Raw genomic sequence first — 20,535 nt, forward strand, 5'->3', positions numbered from 1 at the left:
ACCAAGGCAGTGAAACCTAAATAACTAAGAGGGAAAGCACCAGTCACTTTTGAAAATCTTTGCCCAAGTACCTAAAAATACATTGAAATAAATGCAAAATGAGGGCCTTCTGCAACAGTCACAAGACCAGGCCCTTAAATAGACTGTAGCAAGTCCAGGATTTCAGACTGGTGTTAATTTTCAATCCTTCAAAGCAAGGTTATAGAAGCATGAGGTGTCCAATAATGTAGCAAATTCCTGCCCTTTCAGCCAACTCGTTTCAAATTATTGCCAGAAAAAAATTAATGTGTATCAGTAAATGAGCATATAATTTACTTTAGTACTCCTAAAAAGGGATTCTTCCAACTGAAGATACCACAAAGAGATAACAAATGGTACATTAATGACATTATTAAGGAGCACAGAACAGGTGGCCACACATAAATGATGCAGATGTTTTGTATTTCTGTCTAACAACTATGTCACAGTAGCATCAACATGATAACGATTCGCATCTACTGAGAGTACTTACTAGTAATTTTCCTCTGTTTAGAATACCAGTCAAATACTTTTTGGCTTCAGTCATTTTTGGCTCATTCTTTTCCATTAATGGAATGGAGTCCTTTATTTTGGCAAGGTTTTCCTTTAAACACTGCTCCAGAAGGGCCTCTGCGAGCAGCAGATTCCCATAGTCCACTGAAAGACACAGATGAAGGAATAAGAGAAGTCACATAGTGCTGTATTCCCATCTATTGTAGGATAGAAAAACAAACAGAGAATCTTGTCCAACTGTATAATATTCCCCCTTATCTAAGGAATTCAAATGTAAGTACAAGAAGATGATATTAGGCTATGAAGAAACTGATTATTCTTCTGCTTATAGGAAAAGTTAGTTTCCTACCAAAAAAAGGAGAGAGGAAAAAAAGGCAAAAAAAATTTCCACTTTCATCTGAAGATATCTTTACAAGTGTGCACATTTACTTTGGTAGCAGACTTCACTATATTGCCATCACTAATTCAGCTGTTAGAAATGTCCACTGTGAACCCGTTTTCAAGGGCTAATAATTTAGGCCAAAATTCAGCATAACACCTAAATACATGCTTAACTTTACATATGTACAAGCATGTATTATATGTGTAAGTGCTTTACTAAATCAGGACCCTAGTTGTAGAAAATTGGTTAAGATCTGTATGCCAAGTTTCAGATATGTGGGGGAGGAAGGGAAAACATAAAATTAAAACAAAACACCAAATCCCACAGTTAAACTAAAGACAAGTTTGGAGCTTGATTCTACAAAATAATTAGGGCAAGCATAACTCTTATTACCACGTGTAAGATCCCATCCTGTGAACAGTTACACACATGAATAATTTACACACATGAATAATTTACAAATAGTCTTAGTAACTTCATTCAGCGTGACTGTTCATATGCGTCAAGTGGCTCACATGCCACAGTGTTTGCAGAATAAAGAAATCATTGAGATTACTCACAGAAGTAAGCGTTAATGTTAGTAAGAACACACGTTAATATTTAAGGATCAAGTCTTTAGATTGTTCACATATAAATCAAAGGCCCAAGCCTGCATTGCACATGCACTTAAAATTCCAAATCTAAGGAATTTTCAATGCACAGAGAATGCAGGAACAATTTTTTTTTTATAATTAATATGTAAAGGACACTTTTTAAACACTAATAGTATTACAGATATGATATTTTGCTACACAGAAAAATAGTTAGAAAGCAATCTGGCATTAAGGCCGAGTTTTCTTGGGTGTTTTGTTTTGTTTTTTTACAAAGCACATTCAGTTGCTTTCTTAAATTGTGAATGCATTTACTGCATCTGCAAATGGCCAGTTAGATACATAATTGCCCATTTGTGCACACACAATTACCTAATTTGTTTGAACAATCACAGTAAATACTTTTATATATTAGGGTCGCAATTGCATTCACATTTTTAATAAATAGATCCTAATAGTCAGAGGGACTTAGCATGCTCACACATAACACAGCAGGGCAAAATATAATAAGACTTCACATCACTACACATTGTCATTTTACATTCAGTGAAGTCACTACATCACTTTATAAAACAAAAAATTAGATAGTAAATAAAATTATATATATACACCTCTACCCTGATATAACGCAACCAGATATAACATGAATTTGGATAGAACGCGGTAAAGCAGTGCTCCGGGGGGGCAGGGCTGCGCACTCCGGCGGATCAAAGCAAGTTCAATATAACGCGGTTTCACCTATAACACGGTAAGATTTTTTGGCTCCCGAGGATAGCTTTATATCGGGGTAGAGATGTGTTTACACACACACACACACACACACACCACACACCACACACGGTACTTGTAAGCAGAAACTGCCACAGTATTTTACAAAAATTCCATCCTGAAACTGTAGTTTATAAAAACACTACAGAGGCATGATATTAGAATTTTTTTCTTTACAGAACCCTTTTCACACTGCAGGGACACTCCCTTGTTACAATATGACCATTGAAAAGTGCTGTACCTCTGGCACTGATTCATTCTTTAGTCAGAGAAATGAAACTAGAGATTTTCTCTTTCATAACTACCAAGTGACAATGACTTGGCAGGAGACAGTTTTGAAACTGATAAAACTTGACATTATCCCTTTAAGTAAAAAATAATACATTAAAAAAAAAAAAATCTTACCACTGATTCTGGCCCTGACTGCAATCAGAGCCGCACGGTGAACCCTTGTGCCTGTGCAAAAGCCCAGTGAAATTAGTGCAGCTCCACATAGGCACACAAAGGTCCGCAACACAGATTGAACTGCGGGGGCTGGAGCCTATAGTCTTACTAATTCTACAGCCAAACAAAATATATTTTTGAAGAGTTGCAGTTGTGAAAACAAGCCCAAATACATCAAACAATTTCCCTGCTCAAAAAGGCACTGCCTTTGAAGAACTCTATGGCCCCATCCTGTAAACACTTTTGCATGAGAGCAACTTTACTCACACAAATAGTCCCATCAACTTCAACGGTGGTACCACTACGCTCACATGAATTAAGTCACACGATCAGGTCCTTTTCATTTTGTTTCTTAAAAGTCATTTTTAGCAAGAGTCTATATCATTTACTTATCTTTACAAATTCCAAAATCTTTATCTATTATGGTGTTAATAAAGTAGCCCAGCACTCCACCCATGAACAATTTTATAACAAAGCAGTGTGTCCTACCAATGGGATGAAAACACTGGCAGGAAATAGATAATAAAAATATATTGGCTATTTATAACTTACACTACCTTGAATGCTTCGGTTGGGGTGGAGGACATCAGTACATCATAACAACACATGATACATTTAAATAAGAGAGCATCCTCTACAAACATAAGACATAAAATGATCTAAGAGGCTCCGGAAAAGAGGGAGAAAACAAATAAAATGTCCACAGTGGTCACACTTTCATAGATGTTTTTTCAGATGTGGTGGAATGAGATGGAGTTCAGGGGTCGAGACCTCCACAGTTTAGACCCTGTCCCAACAGAGACCAAGATCAATTATCTATTTAAGAATAGATGGCAGGTAGTACCTGAGCCCAGATAACTAGCAGGCTGAGGATCGAGGAAGAGATCTCAGATATATAGATTTTGCCTTACCTCTTACAAAGGTGATATCAAAGAACAGTGAGCATAAAAATCACTTTGGCCCCGAACTTGCAAACACACACACACGGGGGTGGGATGAGGAGGCGGGAGGCGAGAGGCAAGCCAGCAGCAGGGTGAGGAGGTGGGCAGGGGGGGTCTGGCTGTGAGCGGGGGAGAGAGGAGGTGAGCCACCAGCGAGCAGGAGTTCTCGCGGCGGGCAGGGGAGTGTCTCCGGCTGGGGAGTGAGCAGGCAAGCGGCGGGTGAGGAGAGACACAGGAGGCGAGCAGTGGGTGAGGGGAGTGAGCAGGGACACAGGAGGCGAGCAGCGGGCGCATAGGCAGCAGATGGAGCCCCCCTTTGGGGAGGCTAGGCCCTAACTGCACCCCTTCTGCCTGTGCTCCCGCCTCCGGCAGCTGGAGTCCCGAGACTCCCTGCGCCTGGAGCCACAAGCCCCCCTCCTGGAGAAACCCTGAGCACCCCTTCCCCCACAGCTGGAGGAGCCCCAGCTGGGCAAAGCCCTGAGCCCCCTGACCTGCCCAGAGGAGCCCTTGGCCAGCCACAGCCATGCCTCCTGTCCCCTTCCCACCCTTCCCCCTCCCCAGATCCAAGCCACCCAGATATGTTTTTCGTTATTATTTGGACTTCAATTATGTAAAAACGTTTTTAAATTTACTTCAGCATTGTTATACAGACATTTACTTTTACCAAAAAAGCACAAGAAACAATAATTAAAAAGACAAGAACGTGCAAAGCACCATATTTGTATTTCTATTCTGTTAGGTCCAGTAAAGAATAGAGATAACTGTCCATGATTTTTATTATTGAGTCTGCAAAAAAAAAAAAAAAACCCTTACATAAATAAATTACAATGATTTTGATGTATATATGTACATATTACTTTATTAACTTTAGGGAAAAAAATAATAATTTTAGAAAAAAGTGTAAGTACGGCCACCAAAAAAATTGTTGCGAGAACCCCTTGTCTAAAGTGTGGCCAGGATAAACATAGCCACACAATCTTTCCAAATGCTAGAGAGCAGTTTGCAGATGAGTTCATTCTGGATATTCTCTAAGGATCTGGGTGAGCAAATCTTAACAGGATCTGTGTTCAAACAAAATGAATCATCCTAGCTGTTACTAGTCTCCTCCCCACTTAGATATGCAGCATGAAAACAAGGTATATGCTTGCTAAGCTAGAACCGTAAAACCAATTTCTGCCCTGAGCTATACCAATGAAAGTCCACTAATTCCATCAGTGGTACATAGGAATAAATGAGGGCTGAATTTTGCCATGAGTTTTGTTTACTTTTTTAAAATTATTATTTCCCTGAAGATTGCAGACTAGTCTCTCTTTCTTGCAGGTTCACATTTTGGGTCTCTCTGCTCCTCCTGTTGTCAAGTATCATGACCAGCATTACAAAGACATGTGAATCATTGTAATTTCATGACTACATACACAGTCACCCACTCTTCTGGGAGTATTTTTCCTCTTTCCACTTTTTGAGACAGTCTGCCTGCTCAAGAGTGAGATCCTTAGCACCTCCTCTAGCACAGAGGTGGGCAAACTATGGCCACTGTCCTGCCCAGCCCCTGAGCTCCTGGCTGGGAAGGCCAGCCCCCGGCCCCTCCCGTGCTGTCCCCCTTCCTCCGCAGCCTCAGATTGCTGTGCTGCCAGTGCTCTGGTCCGCCACTCCTGCCGGGCAGCGCGGCAGCATGGCTGCGAGCTCCTGCTACTCTGAGCGGCATAGTAAGGGGGGGGAGGGGGATAAGGGGCAGGGGGTCCCAGGGGGCAGTCAGGAGACAGGGAGCGGTTGGATGGGGTGGAGATTCAGGGGGAGAGGCAGTCAGGGGATGGGGAACAGGGTGGGGGGGGGGGTTGGATAGGGGGTGGGATCCCAGGAAGCAGTTAGGGAACAAGAAGCGGGGGTGGGTGGGTCAGGAGTTCTGAGGGGGCAGATAGGGGGCGGGGGCCAGGGTGTTTGGGGAGGCACAGCCTTCCCTACCTGACCCTCCATACAGTTTTGCAACCCCAATGTGGCCCTCGGGCCAAAAAGCTTCCCCACCCCTGCTCTAGCATTTCCTTCTATAAGAGGAGTGAACACTTCAGAAGAGATCAGGCTAGCTGCTCAAACCACCCCTATTCAACCTCTTTGGAACAGGGACTTCATTTATTATATGTTAGTACAGCACCTAGTACAACAAGGCCCAACTTGGTTGTAGCCTTAAGGCACTACCGCAATATGTATGTTTTTGCTCTAATTTTTAAAACTAAGTGAATCTCCACTTGCAAGGGACATATCTTGAGTCAGCCAGTAGCCAAAGCTGCAAATGAGCTACTCTCCAATTCCCAATTTAACCATTTCCTGATCAAACCAGCTAAATACGCTGGAGAGCTAGGGGTTCATGGCAAAAAAAAAAAAAAAAAAAAAAAAAAGGTGGTTACAGACACAAGACACATGTTTGCAGTCTGGCTATCCTTAGAGATTCCCTTAGATCACACTATGCAAATAGAAGAACAGGAGTACTTGTGGCACCTTAGAGACTAACAAATTTATTAGAGCATAAGCTTTCGTGGGCTACAACCCACTTCTTCGGATGCATATAGAATGGAACATATAATGAGGAGATATATATACACACATACAGAGAGCATAAACAGGTGGGAGTTGTCTTACTAACTCCACAACTATTTCACATTTGGGGACAATATATACCTTCAAGTCAGCGGCACTGCTATGGGTACCCGCATGGCCCCACAATATGCCAACATTTTTATGGCTGACTTAGAACAACGCTTCCTTAGCTCTCGTCCCCTAACGCCCCTACTCTACTTGCGCTACATTGATGACATCTTCATCATCTGGACCCATGGAAAAGAAGCCCTTGAGGAATTTCACCATGATTTCAATAATTTCCATCCCACCATCAACCTCAGCCTAGATCAATCCACACAAGCGGTCCATTTCCTGGACACTACTGTGCTAATAAGCGATGGTCACATCAATACCACCCTATACCGGAAACCTACTGACCGCTACACTTACCTACATGCCTCCAGCTTCCATCCAGGACACACCACACGATCCATTGTCTACAGCCAAGCTCTAAGATATAACCGCATTTGCTCCAATCCCTCGGATAGAGACAAGCACCTACAAGATCTCTATCAAGCATTCTTAAAACTACAATACCCACCTGCTGAAGTGAAAAAACAGATTGACAGAGCCAGACGAGTACCCAGAAGTCACCTCCTACAAGACAGGCCCAACAAAGAAAATAACAGAACACCACTAGCTGTCACCTTCAGCCCCCAACTAAAACCTCTCCAGCGCATCATCAGAGATCTACAACCTATCCTGAAAGATGATCCTTTACTCTCACAGATCTTGGGAGACAGACCTGTCCTCGCTTACAGACAACCCCCCAACCTAAAGCAAATACTCACCAGCAACCACACATCACTGAACAAAACCACTAACCCAGGAACCTATCCTTGTAACAAACCCCGATGCCAACTCTGTCCACATATCTATTCAAGTGACATCATCATAGGACCTAATCACATCAGCCATACCATCAGGGGCTCGTTCACCTGCACATCTACCAATGTGATCTATGCCATCATGTGCCAGCAATGCCCCTCTGCCATGTACATTGGCCAAACCGGACAGTCTCTACGCAAAAGAATTAATGGACACAAATCTGACATCAGGAATCAAAATACTCAAAAACCAGTGGGAGAACACTTTAACCTGTCTGGTCATTCAGTGACAGACCTGCGGGTGGCTATATTACAACAGAAAAACTTCAAAAACAGACTCCAAAGAGAGACTGCAGAGCTAGAATTGATATGCAAACTAGACACAATCAACTCCGGTTTGAATAAGGACTGGGAATGGCTGAGCCATTACAAACGTTGACTATCTCCCCTTGTAAGTACTCTCACACTTCTTATCACACTGTCTGTACTCGGCTAGCTTGATTATCACTTCAAAAGTTTTTTTTTTTTTCTCTTAATTAATTGGCCTCTCAGAGTTAGTAAGACAACTCCCACCTGTTTATGCTTTCTGTATGTGTGTATATATATCTCCTCATTATATGTTCCATTCTATATGCATCCGAAGAAGTGGGTTGTAGCCCACGAAAGCTTATGCTCTAATAAATTTGTTAGTCTCTAAGGTGCCACAAGTACTCCTGTTCTTCTTTTTGCGGATACAGACTAACACGGCTGTTACTCTGAAACTATGCAAATAGGAGACAAACTCCACACACGTACGCTAATGTGGAGGAAAATCCCACAAAACCCATTGCTATCAGCACCCCGCTGGGGAGCTCCACAGGGACCAGGCACGTTTCAGTGGCTGCGGAAAGGACAGTCAGTGCTCGGGAGCATTTACACAGGAGCAATGCAGCGCTCAAACAACTAGGGCAGGCTGGCTTCACAGCTGTGCACTGCACGCCTGATCGCGGGCTGGGCTCGGCATGGATTAGCAGCGCCGCTGGCTCCAGGGCTGCCCCGCTCGGGCGGCCGGAGAGATTCCCTGTGCACGGGCAGCGAGGAGCCAGGCGGAGATCGCCCGCTCAGCCTCACTCACCGGAGTCCTGCGCGTCCCCGGCCCCTTTCCGCGGGGGGCTGGCCGCTGGCAGCAGCAGTTGCCTCATCAGCTCGGGCAGCCTGTCCCACTGACACTCCGCCCGGCACCTCTCGATCTCCCCCTCCAGCTTCAGGTAAGAATGGGAGCCCTTCGCAGCCATTTTCGCCTTGGTGTCTCCGGTACAAGAGGGAAGTCCCAGGCTGGCAGTGCCTGGGGAACAGCCGGGCTCCCCTCCCTGCCTTGAGCATGTGCAGAGATCTCCGCGTGCATGTCGGGAAGTGAAGTTCTAGCTGCAAGCCTCCGCTTAAGCAGCGCCGCTGAGTTCCCACTGCGGGGAAATACCCTCGCCTTAAAGCTTCCGTGTTTGCCTGGGAACAGCTCACCGGTCAGCACCCCTTTCCTTCCCTGGTCTGTCTGCTTGCCGCTCAACCACCCTACCAGGGCGCTCTCCGCTTCACTTACTTAGCACTTGGAACATAACAAGCGCTAGGTCTGACTATTATTTAACTCGGAGGCTGGCTCCTCTTCCTTCCCTTTTATTCCCCAAGTAAATCCCTGGATTCAAGAAAGGAGTGTGTGATAAAGGAAGAGTGAGCAGTGCTGAGAGAACAACAGCCGTCTGAGGGTCAATATCCTGAAATAACTAGGTATCTCCATAATAATGAGACAACCGAGGCAAAGAGAAGTGAATAATAATATTGCTTTGCACTTCTACTGTGCTTTGCATCCGAGGATTTCAGTGTCTTTAACAAACATCAATTTATTAAAGACTGGCAACATCCCTGTGAGGTAAGTATGATATCAGAAACAGAGACAAAAAGATTAGGTGGCTTGTTCCTGATTGCACATCAAGTGCATGGCAGGGCACAGAATCCATCTCTCTCAACTTGCAAAGCTCTGCTTTGCTTGCTACACCCTACTCCTTCCTACCAGAACTCATCCATCAGACTCTGAGGTGAACTCTTTTTATTTCCTTTCGCTGGTAATTCCTACTTGAAATCTTTGCATCCCTATTAGTAATCAATTAAAAGGTATCAGTTATCATCCAAAGCAAGTGTTATGTTATATAAACAGTAATGGTGCTGCTGCTAAATACATCCATCTTCTAGAAATCTAGTGCACGGTCTAAACTGTTTGTCTTCTCTAGGGTTACCATATTTTAAGTGTCCAAAAAGAGGACACTCCAGGGGCCCCGGCTCCGCCCCTTCCCCGCCCCCTTCCCTGCCCCAACTCCGCCCCCTCCCCGGACGCTTCGCCCCCTGCCCCTCCCCCTCCCCTGCTTCCCGCGAACATTTGATTCGCAGGAAGCCTGAAGCAGCAGGCAAGCTGGGGCGGCAGGGCGCGAGGAGGCGCGGCTCTGGCCCCGGCGTCTCCTGCCCGGCTTGGCTCGGGCCCCACACCGCCCGACCCCGGCCCCGAGCACCACCAGCCCCGGCCCAGCCCCCGGCCGAGCACCGCCCGGCCCGGCCCCGGCCCAGCACCCCTAGCCAGCCCCAACCCGGCCCCTGGCCGAACACAGCCGGCCCCGGGCCCCGCACCGCCGGCTCTGGCCCCGGCCCCCGGCCGAGCGCACCGCCGCCCCCAGCCGAGCACCCCCGGCCCGGCCCCACTTAAAATGTCTCATCTCCCCGCTCCCCATTTTCCTGGGAGAGGACTGGCAAAGCAATCAGAAGTGGTAGATGCTAGTGACACCCCTGAATGAATCACTGGAAAGTGCTTAAGAGACTATGGTGATTGACACAGTATAAAAACCTGGATACAAATTAAATTATTGGAAAATGAAAAAAATCACAAAAATATGCCCATTGGAACTTCCAATTGAGGGTGTGACAAATACTGTTGTATTTAGGTGATAACTGGATTGTGCTTCCTGGTGACAAGGTGATAATCTCTATTTCACACACATAGAATACATACATGTGGAGGCAAGCAGATTCTATGAGGCCAGCTCAACTCCTCCACAATCCACAGGAGTCCCAATGCATGATTGGGGCTTCACTGGAAACAGGGCTGAGAGGAAGAAGCAAGGAGCAGTTGCTATATAGGGCAGGCTTCCCTAAAACAGGGATTGAAAGTCCATGAGAAAGACACTAACTTCCTTTGCTTTCTGTCAGTCAAACTAGTATTAACTCCCATGGTGGAAACAATTATGCAACACAGCATGAGAGACTACCATGCTCACAAGAGAGAGGGGAGACCATCTGTGTGGGGCACTTGTTTTGCATATCTGGTCAGAAATCCCTAGGCTTGTGACCAGTGTTTAGCAAGGATCCCTGAACACACCTCCTACCCCCACCCTACTAACAGACATATATGCATTTTCTGCAATGTTGTTATCCCCATACAAACAAGGGGATGTGAGGAAAATGTACCACAATTAATTTTACGGTTTTTCACAAGTATATTTCCCATCCAGGGTTTTTTCCATGGCAGATTCTGGTCTAAATTTATTAGTCTAGATACTTCATTGCCTAGCAAACATGAACAATTTTCTAGTTAATATTTTTATACAGAAATGCATATTAACTATATTGAGACATATGTTAATTAAAATTGTGAGCGAAAGTTTGGCTATGTTGAAGTCAATGGCAAAACTCCAAGTGACTTCAGTGGACTAGGACTTCACCCAGTAAATTGACATGGCCACATGGACCTAGAGGTTGTCCTGAATCAGGGTGCAAGGATGCTATGCAACTCTTACCTCACAACTGTAAAGTTTTCAGGAATGATACAGTTTGCACCCAGATTTGTTACACCCGACAGAACCACTCCCACAACAAACATGGCTGCCTCAACTTCTCATTTTCTGACAGTTAAAACCAAACATTTAAAATCCAACAGTATTTTAAAAAACACTGTATCTGTTGATTAACTACTTCAGTATAATGAGTACTTTCTGAGTATTCTGTTCTCCCAGTAATGTGTGTGTTCTGGACTAAAAAATCTTAAACTCTTGAGGTCTATTTCACTCCGGAAGTGGTTATTAACTTGAAAACAGGAAGCACCCGTAATGTATCTAGTACTGAAAAGTTTAAACATAAGAACCAATAGACAATTTAACAATGGGGGGAAAGAGAGGTAGAAAGAGAATGGATAGAAGGAACAGAGTGGACAGAGATATTTTCTAGAAGACATTGCTAGCCACAAAATATTACATAGGGGTCCCTAAAGGAACTTACTGATTTCATAAATTGTGATGAACCAAAAGGAAATAAAACAGCATGTCATTTTTGAAACCCAAAATTGTCTCAGTCTTGCTGTACTAAGAAGGAAATACCTATGGTGTGGAATATCTCTAGGCACATAAGATGAAATGTACTTGCTTTTAATACTTCTCAAACTCCTACATATGTACTAGGTAAAATATTTTTAGACAAAGAATGTTGCATTGAGCATTTAACTGGTTTACAAAAAATTATACCAAATCTCTAACCCTCTTGGGGTTCATCCATCACTAAGGGGTCTTAATGGTCATCCAGATTTACACTGTCATTCCAATGCAAACTGATTTCAGTGGTTCTTCCAAAAATTAAGGAACTTTCCTATCAAGAACAAGTTCATCAAGAGTGGTGCTATGTTACGCTGGTAGACCAGGTGCTAGCTCATATGAAGGTCCCCATGTCTCCATTGAACAACTGACATATACATAGCTGGAATTAGTCTGACTCAGCTGTGTGTTAGAATTCTAATACCTGTTTTAACAATACTAAGAATGTGTTTAGTGTTTAGACTTTATGCAATGCTTATATGTTGCTGCATGCATTAATCTCACTTATAACATTAAACTCACATGATAAGGTAATATTTCAGCATTTACATTGTAAGCCTCTAGATCACCTCTCAGGTGAGAGACATTAACTAGTGTAAAGTGCTGATCTCCTACAGAAGGTGTTACTTCCTAGCCGACAAGGAAGGTCTATCGACAACAGATGGACTAGAGGACAAAAAACTTTGTTGTTTACTCTCTCCTGCCCCAAAACATGAAGATGAGTCTTGCAAGTGAATTCCTCCCATCAGCTGAGTTTGCAGCTTTAAACAGAAGGGGAAAGATGGACTAAAACCCCCAAACAAGGAGGAACTGTATCTTTATGCTGCTTGGACTCAGGACAACAGGAATTACTAGGCATAAACAAAAGATCCCCAGTGCTTAGCCTGGGTTAGCTCTAAAGTGCTTGCTTATCATAGAAACTTACATTACTTTGGAAACTTAAGATTGTAATTCATTTTTGTATGTATGTTTACCTGCTTATCCTTGTAAAAACTCTCTTATTTCATTTTCCTATATATCTTTACATAGTCTATTATAGGACTGGCTACAAGCATTGTCTTTGGTCTGAGCAAGGTCGGCTCCAGGCACCAGCTTAACAAGCTCTAGGAGCGAAGGATCTGCCGCCGAACTGCCGCTGCCGATCGCGGCTTTTTTTTTTTTTCCCAATTGCCGCCGCTGGTCGCGATTGCGATCGCGGCTTTTTTTTTTGCTTGGGGCGGCAGAAATGCTGGAGCCGGCCCTGGGTCTGAGAACTAAAATGCAACTGACCTGGGGTAAGTGACTGATCTTTTAGGACATGGGGGTAACCTGAATATTGCTGTGATCCTTGGTAAGGGACCATCTATCCCCAAAACAGTGGCACTCCAACCTTCACCCACAAACCAAACCCACTTGCTGTGACAGGATGAGCTGTCCCACTCAGTAGATGATGCAGATGTTTAAACTATGGCTGTATATGCCCTGCTGGGCATGGCAGGGCTCTGCAGGCTTGGTACCCCCTTGCTGGGGCTGGGATGTAAATGGTCATACTCTCCTGTTGCAGATGGTCACCCCGCTCCATTCCAACATGCCTTGCCCAGCACTGCAATCGTTACCAAGCAGAGCCTGCCTACAAAACTGGAACAAACACGGTGAATGTTCTTCTTTTATGGGTGTTTCAATGGAATTTTTCAAACTGTGGCAATTTTTCAAACTGGGCCATGCCCAGTGACGCCCCCGTCTCATGTGTGGCAACAGTGTGACAAGCAGAGCTGGGCTTCTACCACTCTAGGCTTCCCGAAGACTCAGACAGCCGCTGGACCAGGCTGGCCTGGGACACCTTGGGGGGGATGGGGACCCACAACCAGCCCTGCTGGCAGAGTGGCCCAAGAGGGCTCAGGACAAGTCAGTGCCCAGGGTCAGGTGGCTCCCACAGGATCACAGCCCGGACTCGCTGATGCCAAGCCCCACCCCCGGGATACACAGCCCCGCCCATTTGACCGCAAGCGGCATTGCTGGGGGGAGGTGCAGAGACAGAAGGAGGCCGGGGTGGCGGGGAGGAGTCACAGTGGGAAAGGGCGAGAGGGGTGGAGTCACGGAGGAGGCGGGGCACACGGGAAGGGGCGTGTCATGCCGAGCACCTGACTCCTCCCCGCTCCCCACCTGTCCCTTTGTTTTCGTTACACGTGGAATTTCCAGGAGTCGTGACGTTCCCCCAGCCTGGGCAGACGGAAGCCAATGGGCGGCAGGGGGCGTGGCAAGACGCGAGCGTGCGTCGGGTCAAAGATGAACCTGGGGATGGTGGCTGACCTGGCCCAATCCCGCTCGCACCTGCCTGTGACTTCGCGCCCGTCCTGGGACATTGTAGCTGCGTAGCCGGTGAGTGCGGGGCTGTTCCTCACACTGCGGGGAGTCATGCTTGGAGGGGGCTGGAGGAGCCGCCACAGCCACACCGCTCGGAGGCGGGGACCGACGCTGGCCGGGCTGAGCTCGGGTGCGATGAGTTTGTGACCGGCCGGGGCAGCCGCAGGCGGTGTCAGCGGCAGGGGATCGGAACCTGCTTCTCCCCGCCCGCTCCCGGTGGTCTCCCGCGCCGGGTGCCCCCCACATCGGGCAAGACGTTGTCACGGGGCGAGGGGCGCGGAGGGAGCCAGCCCAAGTGACTCGCCCAGGAGCCGTGGCGGAGTCTTGCTCACGCGAGGCTCAGCCCCCTGTTCTGTCCCCTGCCGCCGGGGGGCAGGAGGAGGGCAGGCGGCAGGGGCCGTGACGTGGTGGGGTGTTTGGGGGTGTCTAGTAGCAGGAGTAGGGCTAGGGTAACACGTAGATGGAAACGTGCCGTGGCGTTGCCTTTTGCCCCTGACAGCGAAAGCAATTAACTGAAATGAATGAATAATCCTGTAGTCACTGCTCACGTGCCCCCTGGTCACTTTTCCTGCTAATCGTTTGTAAATTGTAGTGAGGTTGAGTAGTGGTGCTATAGTTTTATTTTTTTTACAAAGCTTCAACTCATTAAGGTGAACGTTCGGATTTCAGTACATTTTAAACTAAGATGTTCTAAATAGGTATGTCCCTTTCAAGCTAGCAGTAGCAGATGTTCAGGGTTCTCTGTCAAATTCTCTGCTGGTGTACCTGAATTGAAGTCAGGGGAGTTATGTCTGCAGAAAACTTGGTCCTTTTTTTATCCTCCGTTTACAGCTGGGGAAACTGAAGCAGAGAATTTGAGAGTTGCCATATATCATGTAGTGAATCAGTGGCAGAGGTGACAATAGAACTCAGGCTTTCCTGGACCCTACTTCTTGTCTAAACAAAAGTTGATCTTGTTTAACTGAAGGTGGTTTTATTTGTTTATAAACCTTTGTGGACACTCTTATTTCAATATAAAAATTACTTATTTCAGTTTAACTGTTCCTGAGTGCCAGAAACTAAACAAATCAGTCACATGTATACCTAAATAATAGTTTGCACTAGTGTAAAGTATAACAGTTTAAATTCACCCCTTCTGTAATACTGGTGCGAGTTTCTCATGGAGAGAAGCCCTTAGAAACCACTGAGGCAAAAATGAAATTAATCACTTATTGAACAGTGTGTGAATATGGGGGTTTTCCACCAGTTTAACTAAGGCCATGTCTACACTAGAGAGCTTACAGCGGCACAGCTGTACTGATACAGTGGCACCGCTGTAAGATCTCCTGTGTAGCCACTCTATCCCGATGGGATAGTGCTCTCCTGTTGATATAATTAAACCACCCCCGATGAGTGGCGGTAGCTATGTTGGTGGGAGAGCATCTCCTGCCAACGTTGTGCTGTCCGCACTGTTGCTTCTGTTGGTGTAACTTGTGTCACTTAAGAGGGTGGTTTTTTTCACACCCCTGAGCAGCGTAAGTTATATTGACAAAAGTGCTAGTGTAGATATAGCCTTAATCTTAGTTTAAAAACAGTTTTAAATTAAACCAGTGCAACTTTCTCATCTAGATAAAGCCTCTGACCATGCTGCCTCTCTAACCTGTAACTTTTTTCAGTCCAAACACAATTAGCTAAATGATTTGCTGCTGTGCTATTTTACGTGTCTATGTTCTTTCAAAATGCTGTTGTACATGTGGCACCACTGGAGTGCTGTCTTGCCTTGTACACCAGATATAGCCGGTCCATTATACCAGTTAATGAATTGCAGTCTTAAGGATTGTGGGATTTGTTTTAAACAGAACGATTCAGTTCACCTTTCAACGAGCAATTATGGTGACTATGTTAGAGTGTCCCGATGAAAAGGTGTCTTTTTTTTCCTTGCTGTTTTTTCTGTTATCAAAGACAAAGAAGATGGTGCAGGGGACTTGTGAAGAAATATTTGATCCATTCCAAATGCCTAGTTAATAAAACTAATATTTTCATAAATTATGCAAACTCTGTGTAGCATCCTGGCAGTAGGCCATAGAGTTGTGAAAGCTGCCATTAGTATATGCATCTCTGGAACTACTAGCTGACCTGCTACTGCAGCTCAAAGTGATAGCAAACCTTCTGACAAACAAATAGTAACAGCAAACGGGTAAATATCACTTTGTACTTCTATTTTAGTCCTGATTTGTTACAGGCATTGACTGTTCAGGGACCTTTCTGAAAAAGTAGATCAGTGTTGTTTCATGGTAGTGTTCATCTTTATAATTTTTGTCTTAGTTCTTATTAATACATTCTGCCACTTAAAGCCATGTATCAAGCACTTATTTTGCTTTCACCTATATTAAATTCCATTAGTTATATCATGATTTTAATGATTTATACTTTTTCATGAGAAAGCAACATTGAGTGCCAAGTGTTTCAATAGCGTATCAAATTTTTATACACTAAGTACATATTATATCTCATAGCAAAATACTGGAAACATCACACTAGAATTTGGGTAGTGGCACTACACTTTCAAAATAGCCACTTTGTCACTGAACAGAGACACAAAAGAATTGAAACAAAGACTACAATAACATATGAACTCTAAATAATTTTATAATGCACTGTTGTATTAATGAACCTTATTAACCAGCTTAATAAAATTTAGCTTTGACTGTTGTAATTCTATCAGTTTAAAAAAATCTGATTAGATAGATGTCTGTTCTAGTTTTAAACTGGTATCTGAGCATTTCCACTGCTGCTTTTTTTTTTTTTTTTAATATTTCCAGTAGTGTTCATGATGTCATGCAACACCTTTATTCAAACCTAAGAAAGGAGACCTACTCGGACTAATTGAGATTTTAAGAAAATACTGTAAAATGCATTTAGGTGAAGTTGCTATGGCTGTTTGACTAGAAGACATTTACAGAGTCACAAGTAACTGTTGTGGCTTTGGCTTCTGGAAAGATTAGCAGCTGCATATTCCCAACCTGAAAATGTAGTTTCTGAGAATTATCCCAGATGTTTTTTTTTAATTGGCTTTTGAGAGACTGAAGAAATTCTTGGTTGCACAGCCCTTCTGTTTTTTGCTGGGGAAAGTACTAGACATTACACCCAGTTTTATAGCCTAGCACAAAAAGTGTGCTTTAAGTAGTATTAATGAAAAATATACTTGCATCCTACAATTTATTAGGGATTTTATATGCCCATTATGTTCATCATATTGAAAATCTTCCATTTGAGTGTATGTATTAATGTATATATTTTCCTCTTGCTAGGAGATCATGATGGCGTCAAGGATGTTTAGCGTATATTTGCTATTCTGCCTAGTGTCTGCATTCTTGATCTCCTCTGTAGCTGAGGAACATGCAGAGGAGAGTCATCAAGCAAATATTCGCCTTGATAAGAACCTAGTACAAGACAAAGAGTATGTATTTTGCATTCTGTAAATGTAAACTTGTATTGCTCAATGATTCACTTTGAACTTGGAGACTCCAGTATACTGTGGGACTCAGGGGCCTGGTAGCCCTGTCTACACAGTATGGAAAATCTCTTAGCCAGACACGCTGTTATTCCTTGTATGTACTGGCCACGGAAAACATTCTGGGGGGAAGTGTGTATTATGAACACTTACAGGGTAAGAGTCTCATCCCCTCTCCTCTTTACAGTGGATAGAAAAGCCAGATCATCCTAAAAGGGCCCTAAAAGCTGATGGTAGGGGAGGATTCACCCAGTACAGGTTGTGTGGAAGACAGTCATAAGGAGATAGCCTTGGGAGGTTTCTGTAAGTTAGACAGGCCCCCAGCACTGTCTAAATTATATCAGAGATTTCTCTAGCCCTTGTAGCATATCAGGATCAAGAGGGCACAATGGTGGCTTAAAACCACCATACACTCGCAGACCAGGGGGAGAGAAGTTCTGTGCCACATATCTAAGAGACTCAACACAGAATCTCATCCAAAGTGTTGTAGACTATTTCCCTGATCAAAGAACAGTTAAATATAAACAGGCCTTTAAATATTAACTAGCTGGCATTATTTTCTATTTTCAGCCACATCATGGAACACTTAGAAGGTGTAATTGACAAACCAGAATCTGAGATGTCCCCACAGGAGTTGCAGCTCCATTACTTCAAAATGCATGATTATGATGGCAATAATTTGCTTGATGGATTAGAACTTGCCACTGCTATATCACATGTACATAAAGAGGTGAGCAGTATTTATAACAGCCCATATGGCTCTTCAAAATAATGCATTCTCAAAAGTAGTTCCAATGAGAACATACATTTTCTGTGTAGTCAGAGTTTCTATAATATCAGTCTTGTCTTGTTTTTTTTGTTTTGTTTTTTTTTAATAAAAGTACTAAGTAAACCATATCTGTAACTTTACAATCAGTGCTCCAGAAAGGCCCTATCCTAGCTTAGACATTGTGGCCTGCTAGGGTGAATGTGGCCTGGAAGAGCATGATGACTATGCAGAGGAGAGAACAGCCTGGAGGGCAGGGGTAGAAAGGGGAGTTACTAGTTGTGTGGCCAGTATGTTGCAGTGCTGTTGTGATCATGCCTCTTTGCTGCAAGTCTGTTTCTCAACCTCTTCAGGTTGGCAGCCTCTTCTTTGAAGTCAAATATTTTCAAAACCCCCTTACACCTACTATAAAAGTATCTGTTATAGATAAGCGTGTTTGTGTGTACTTGTTTTAAGAGAGTGATAGAGAATATTTGACCTTGAAGGATCACTGTGTATGTGGATTGAGGGAGCCAGATATTCTTTGCTTTAGATGTAATACAACTTTCAGCCTTCTATGACACTGCAACCCACTGATTGAGAAACTGCTGTAACTAATATCTTTCTCGTAGGAAGGTGGTGAACACTCCCAGGCACTGAAAGAAGAAGAGTTAATTAATCTAATTGATGATGTCTTACGAGATGATGACAAAAATAACGATGGATACATTGATTATGCTGAGTTTGCAAAATCACTGGAATGAGAGGGTTTTTTTTTTTTTAATTTCTTCTAGTTGTATGCAAATGTGACCCAGTATAATGTGACTTATTACAGTCTATTATAAACTAATTGTACAAACCACCCTCTGTGCTGCAGTATTCATGGTAGGAAGGTATGTTCTTATTACACTCTAATTCTTTAGGTTAATATGTGTGTTAGTGAGGAAAGAACACTACATAAATCAGAAGTGATGGAATTACACTTGACTAAAAGTATCTAGCTATCAAAATCTTGAAAGTGCTAATATGAAAAATTACAAATTACATATGATTCAGCATCAGTTGGCAAAATATTTTACATTCCTAGCATAAGGATAGTGAGAAAGTAGACTATTTTCCTCTATCAGTTAAGAGTACTAATTTAGAAAATGCCTGAAAGCAAGAAAATGTGAACATGTGACTGTAGCGCTCCTTTACAAGAAAAATTCTTCCTAGATCCACATTGAACATAGAACTTACCAAAAATAAAACTTGTATATAAGTACAAAAATTCAAAACATAGAAATGGTAAGATAAAACAAGATTATTGAATGTGGTTTATGCTTGAACTTTAAATGACAATACCCTACGGAGTTCAATTCTTTCCAAAAATAAATTATATTTTTAATTGTATTTACTGGCATACCCATTTATATTTTTCAACTTCTTCCCATAGGTCAGGTTTTTCTATAGGTAGTACTTTACTGGATTTTTCTCTACCCTAAATGGTCTTTTTAAGAAAACATAAGTATTTTTATTACATTTAATGCTGTAGCATTTAATAGAATAGTTTCTGAAAATTCATTTTGAAGTTCATGTTATCAAACTGGTTTAATACAACACTTCTGTTTAGTTTTTTCTATACCATGGACTGCTCTTATGTTATAGTATTATTCAGCACAACAGTATAATCTAAGATGGTAATACTGCATTGTTAAGGTTCATATTGATGTATCTTGACACACTATGGTGTTATTTTTAGAAAAAATATAAAGTATTTCATTACTAACACTTTGAACAGCTTAAAGATACTTGAATTATTTGCTTACGAAAATGGTCGTAGGAGTATTTTCAATGTTTTGGTTCAACAAGACTCAAGTCAAGCAGATTTAAGTACAGAAGTGATGTGCTGCTGCTTTTTTGACACTGTCTTAAGTGTAGCTTAAAAATCTTAATGCATCAAGCAATTAGGTTGATGACAAATCTAAATGCAAGCTTTTCTGTAAAGACATTTTCTGTATAAAACTATTCGTATGAGGAAAAATGCATTTGTAAAGTTTCCTGTTTAAATGTTTGTGCAATGAAAACTGTGGGTCAGATATTCTTGTGATATTTCCTTATTTTGACAGATTTGTATAATGGCTTATGCGGGATATACAAGCAATAAAATTTTGAAGCTGATGCAATAGCTTGAAGTTGAAAGAATAATACAAGAATACTTTCCACTTAAAATTCTTCAGGAGAAAAAAAAAATCCATCCAATTCTACCAGCTGAATTTCGTTGCTCCCATTATTTGTATTACTGTGGTGCCTAGGGTCCCTAATCATGGAGTAGGACTGCATTGTGCTAGGTGTACAGCATAGAACAAAAAGATGATCTTTCCCCCAAGGAGTTTAAGTATAAGGCAAGAGACCAACTAATGGGGGAAGTATAAGGAAACAATGAGACAGTATTGGTAAGCGTAATAGGTAGTGGCGCTAGCGCACCAGTGCCCTA

General features: G+C 43.2%; 2 protein-coding genes across 3 annotated transcripts in view; one reads left to right on the forward strand and one right to left on the reverse strand.

Annotated features, from left to right (window-relative positions):
* Positions 1–9,187, reverse strand: part of TTC7A (tetratricopeptide repeat domain 7A) — a 304,003-nt gene extending 294,816 nt beyond the window's left edge. Inside the window, exons 1-2 of the mRNA XM_054022426.1 lie at positions 8,211–9,187; positions 512–675 (exon numbers count right to left, since the gene is read on the reverse strand). Of these exons, the coding sequence (XP_053878401.1) occupies positions 512–675; positions 8,211–8,370 (324 nt within the window). The 5' untranslated portion in view covers positions 8,371–9,187. The remainder of the gene's footprint in view (positions 1–511; positions 676–8,210) is intronic.
* A 4,497-nt stretch (positions 9,188–13,684) lies between these two features.
* Positions 13,685–20,219, forward strand: MCFD2 (multiple coagulation factor deficiency 2, ER cargo receptor complex subunit). 2 transcript variants are annotated; one of them, XM_054022771.1, is made up of 4 exons: positions 13,685–13,836; positions 17,112–17,260; positions 17,885–18,044; positions 18,692–20,219. In XM_054022771.1, the coding sequence occupies exons 2-4, from the start codon at positions 17,118–17,120 to the stop codon at positions 18,821–18,823; spliced, it is 435 nt and encodes a 144-aa protein (XP_053878746.1). In that variant the 5' UTR covers positions 13,685–13,836; positions 17,112–17,117; the 3' UTR covers positions 18,824–20,219. The 2 variants fall into 2 exon arrangements, with proteins under 2 accessions (XP_053878746.1, XP_053878747.1); XM_054022772.1 differs by lacking the exon at positions 13,685–13,836 and adding an exon at positions 13,865–13,951.
* Positions 20,220–20,535: the final 316 nt, after the last annotated feature.

The sequence above is a fragment of the Malaclemys terrapin genome, chromosome 3 (assembly GCF_027887155.1).
Source record: "Malaclemys terrapin pileata isolate rMalTer1 chromosome 3, rMalTer1.hap1, whole genome shotgun sequence".
Taxonomy (NCBI): Eukaryota; Metazoa; Chordata; order Testudines; family Emydidae; genus Malaclemys; species Malaclemys terrapin.

What these genes read in the sequence shown, in the direction of transcription:
- MCFD2 (XM_054022771.1), top strand. Translation starts at nt 17,118, where the DNA reads ATGATGGCGTCAAGGATGTTTAGCGTATATTTGCTATTCTGCCTAGTG. An exon ending in AACCTAGTACAAGACAAAGA is followed by an intron (nt 17,261 to 17,884) that starts GTATGTATTTTG and finishes TTCTATTTTCAG; the next exon opens with CCACATCATGGAACACTTAG. An exon ending in TATCACATGTACATAAAGAG is followed by an intron (nt 18,045 to 18,691) that starts GTGAGCAGTATT and finishes TCTTTCTCGTAG; the next exon opens with GAAGGTGGTGAACACTCCCA.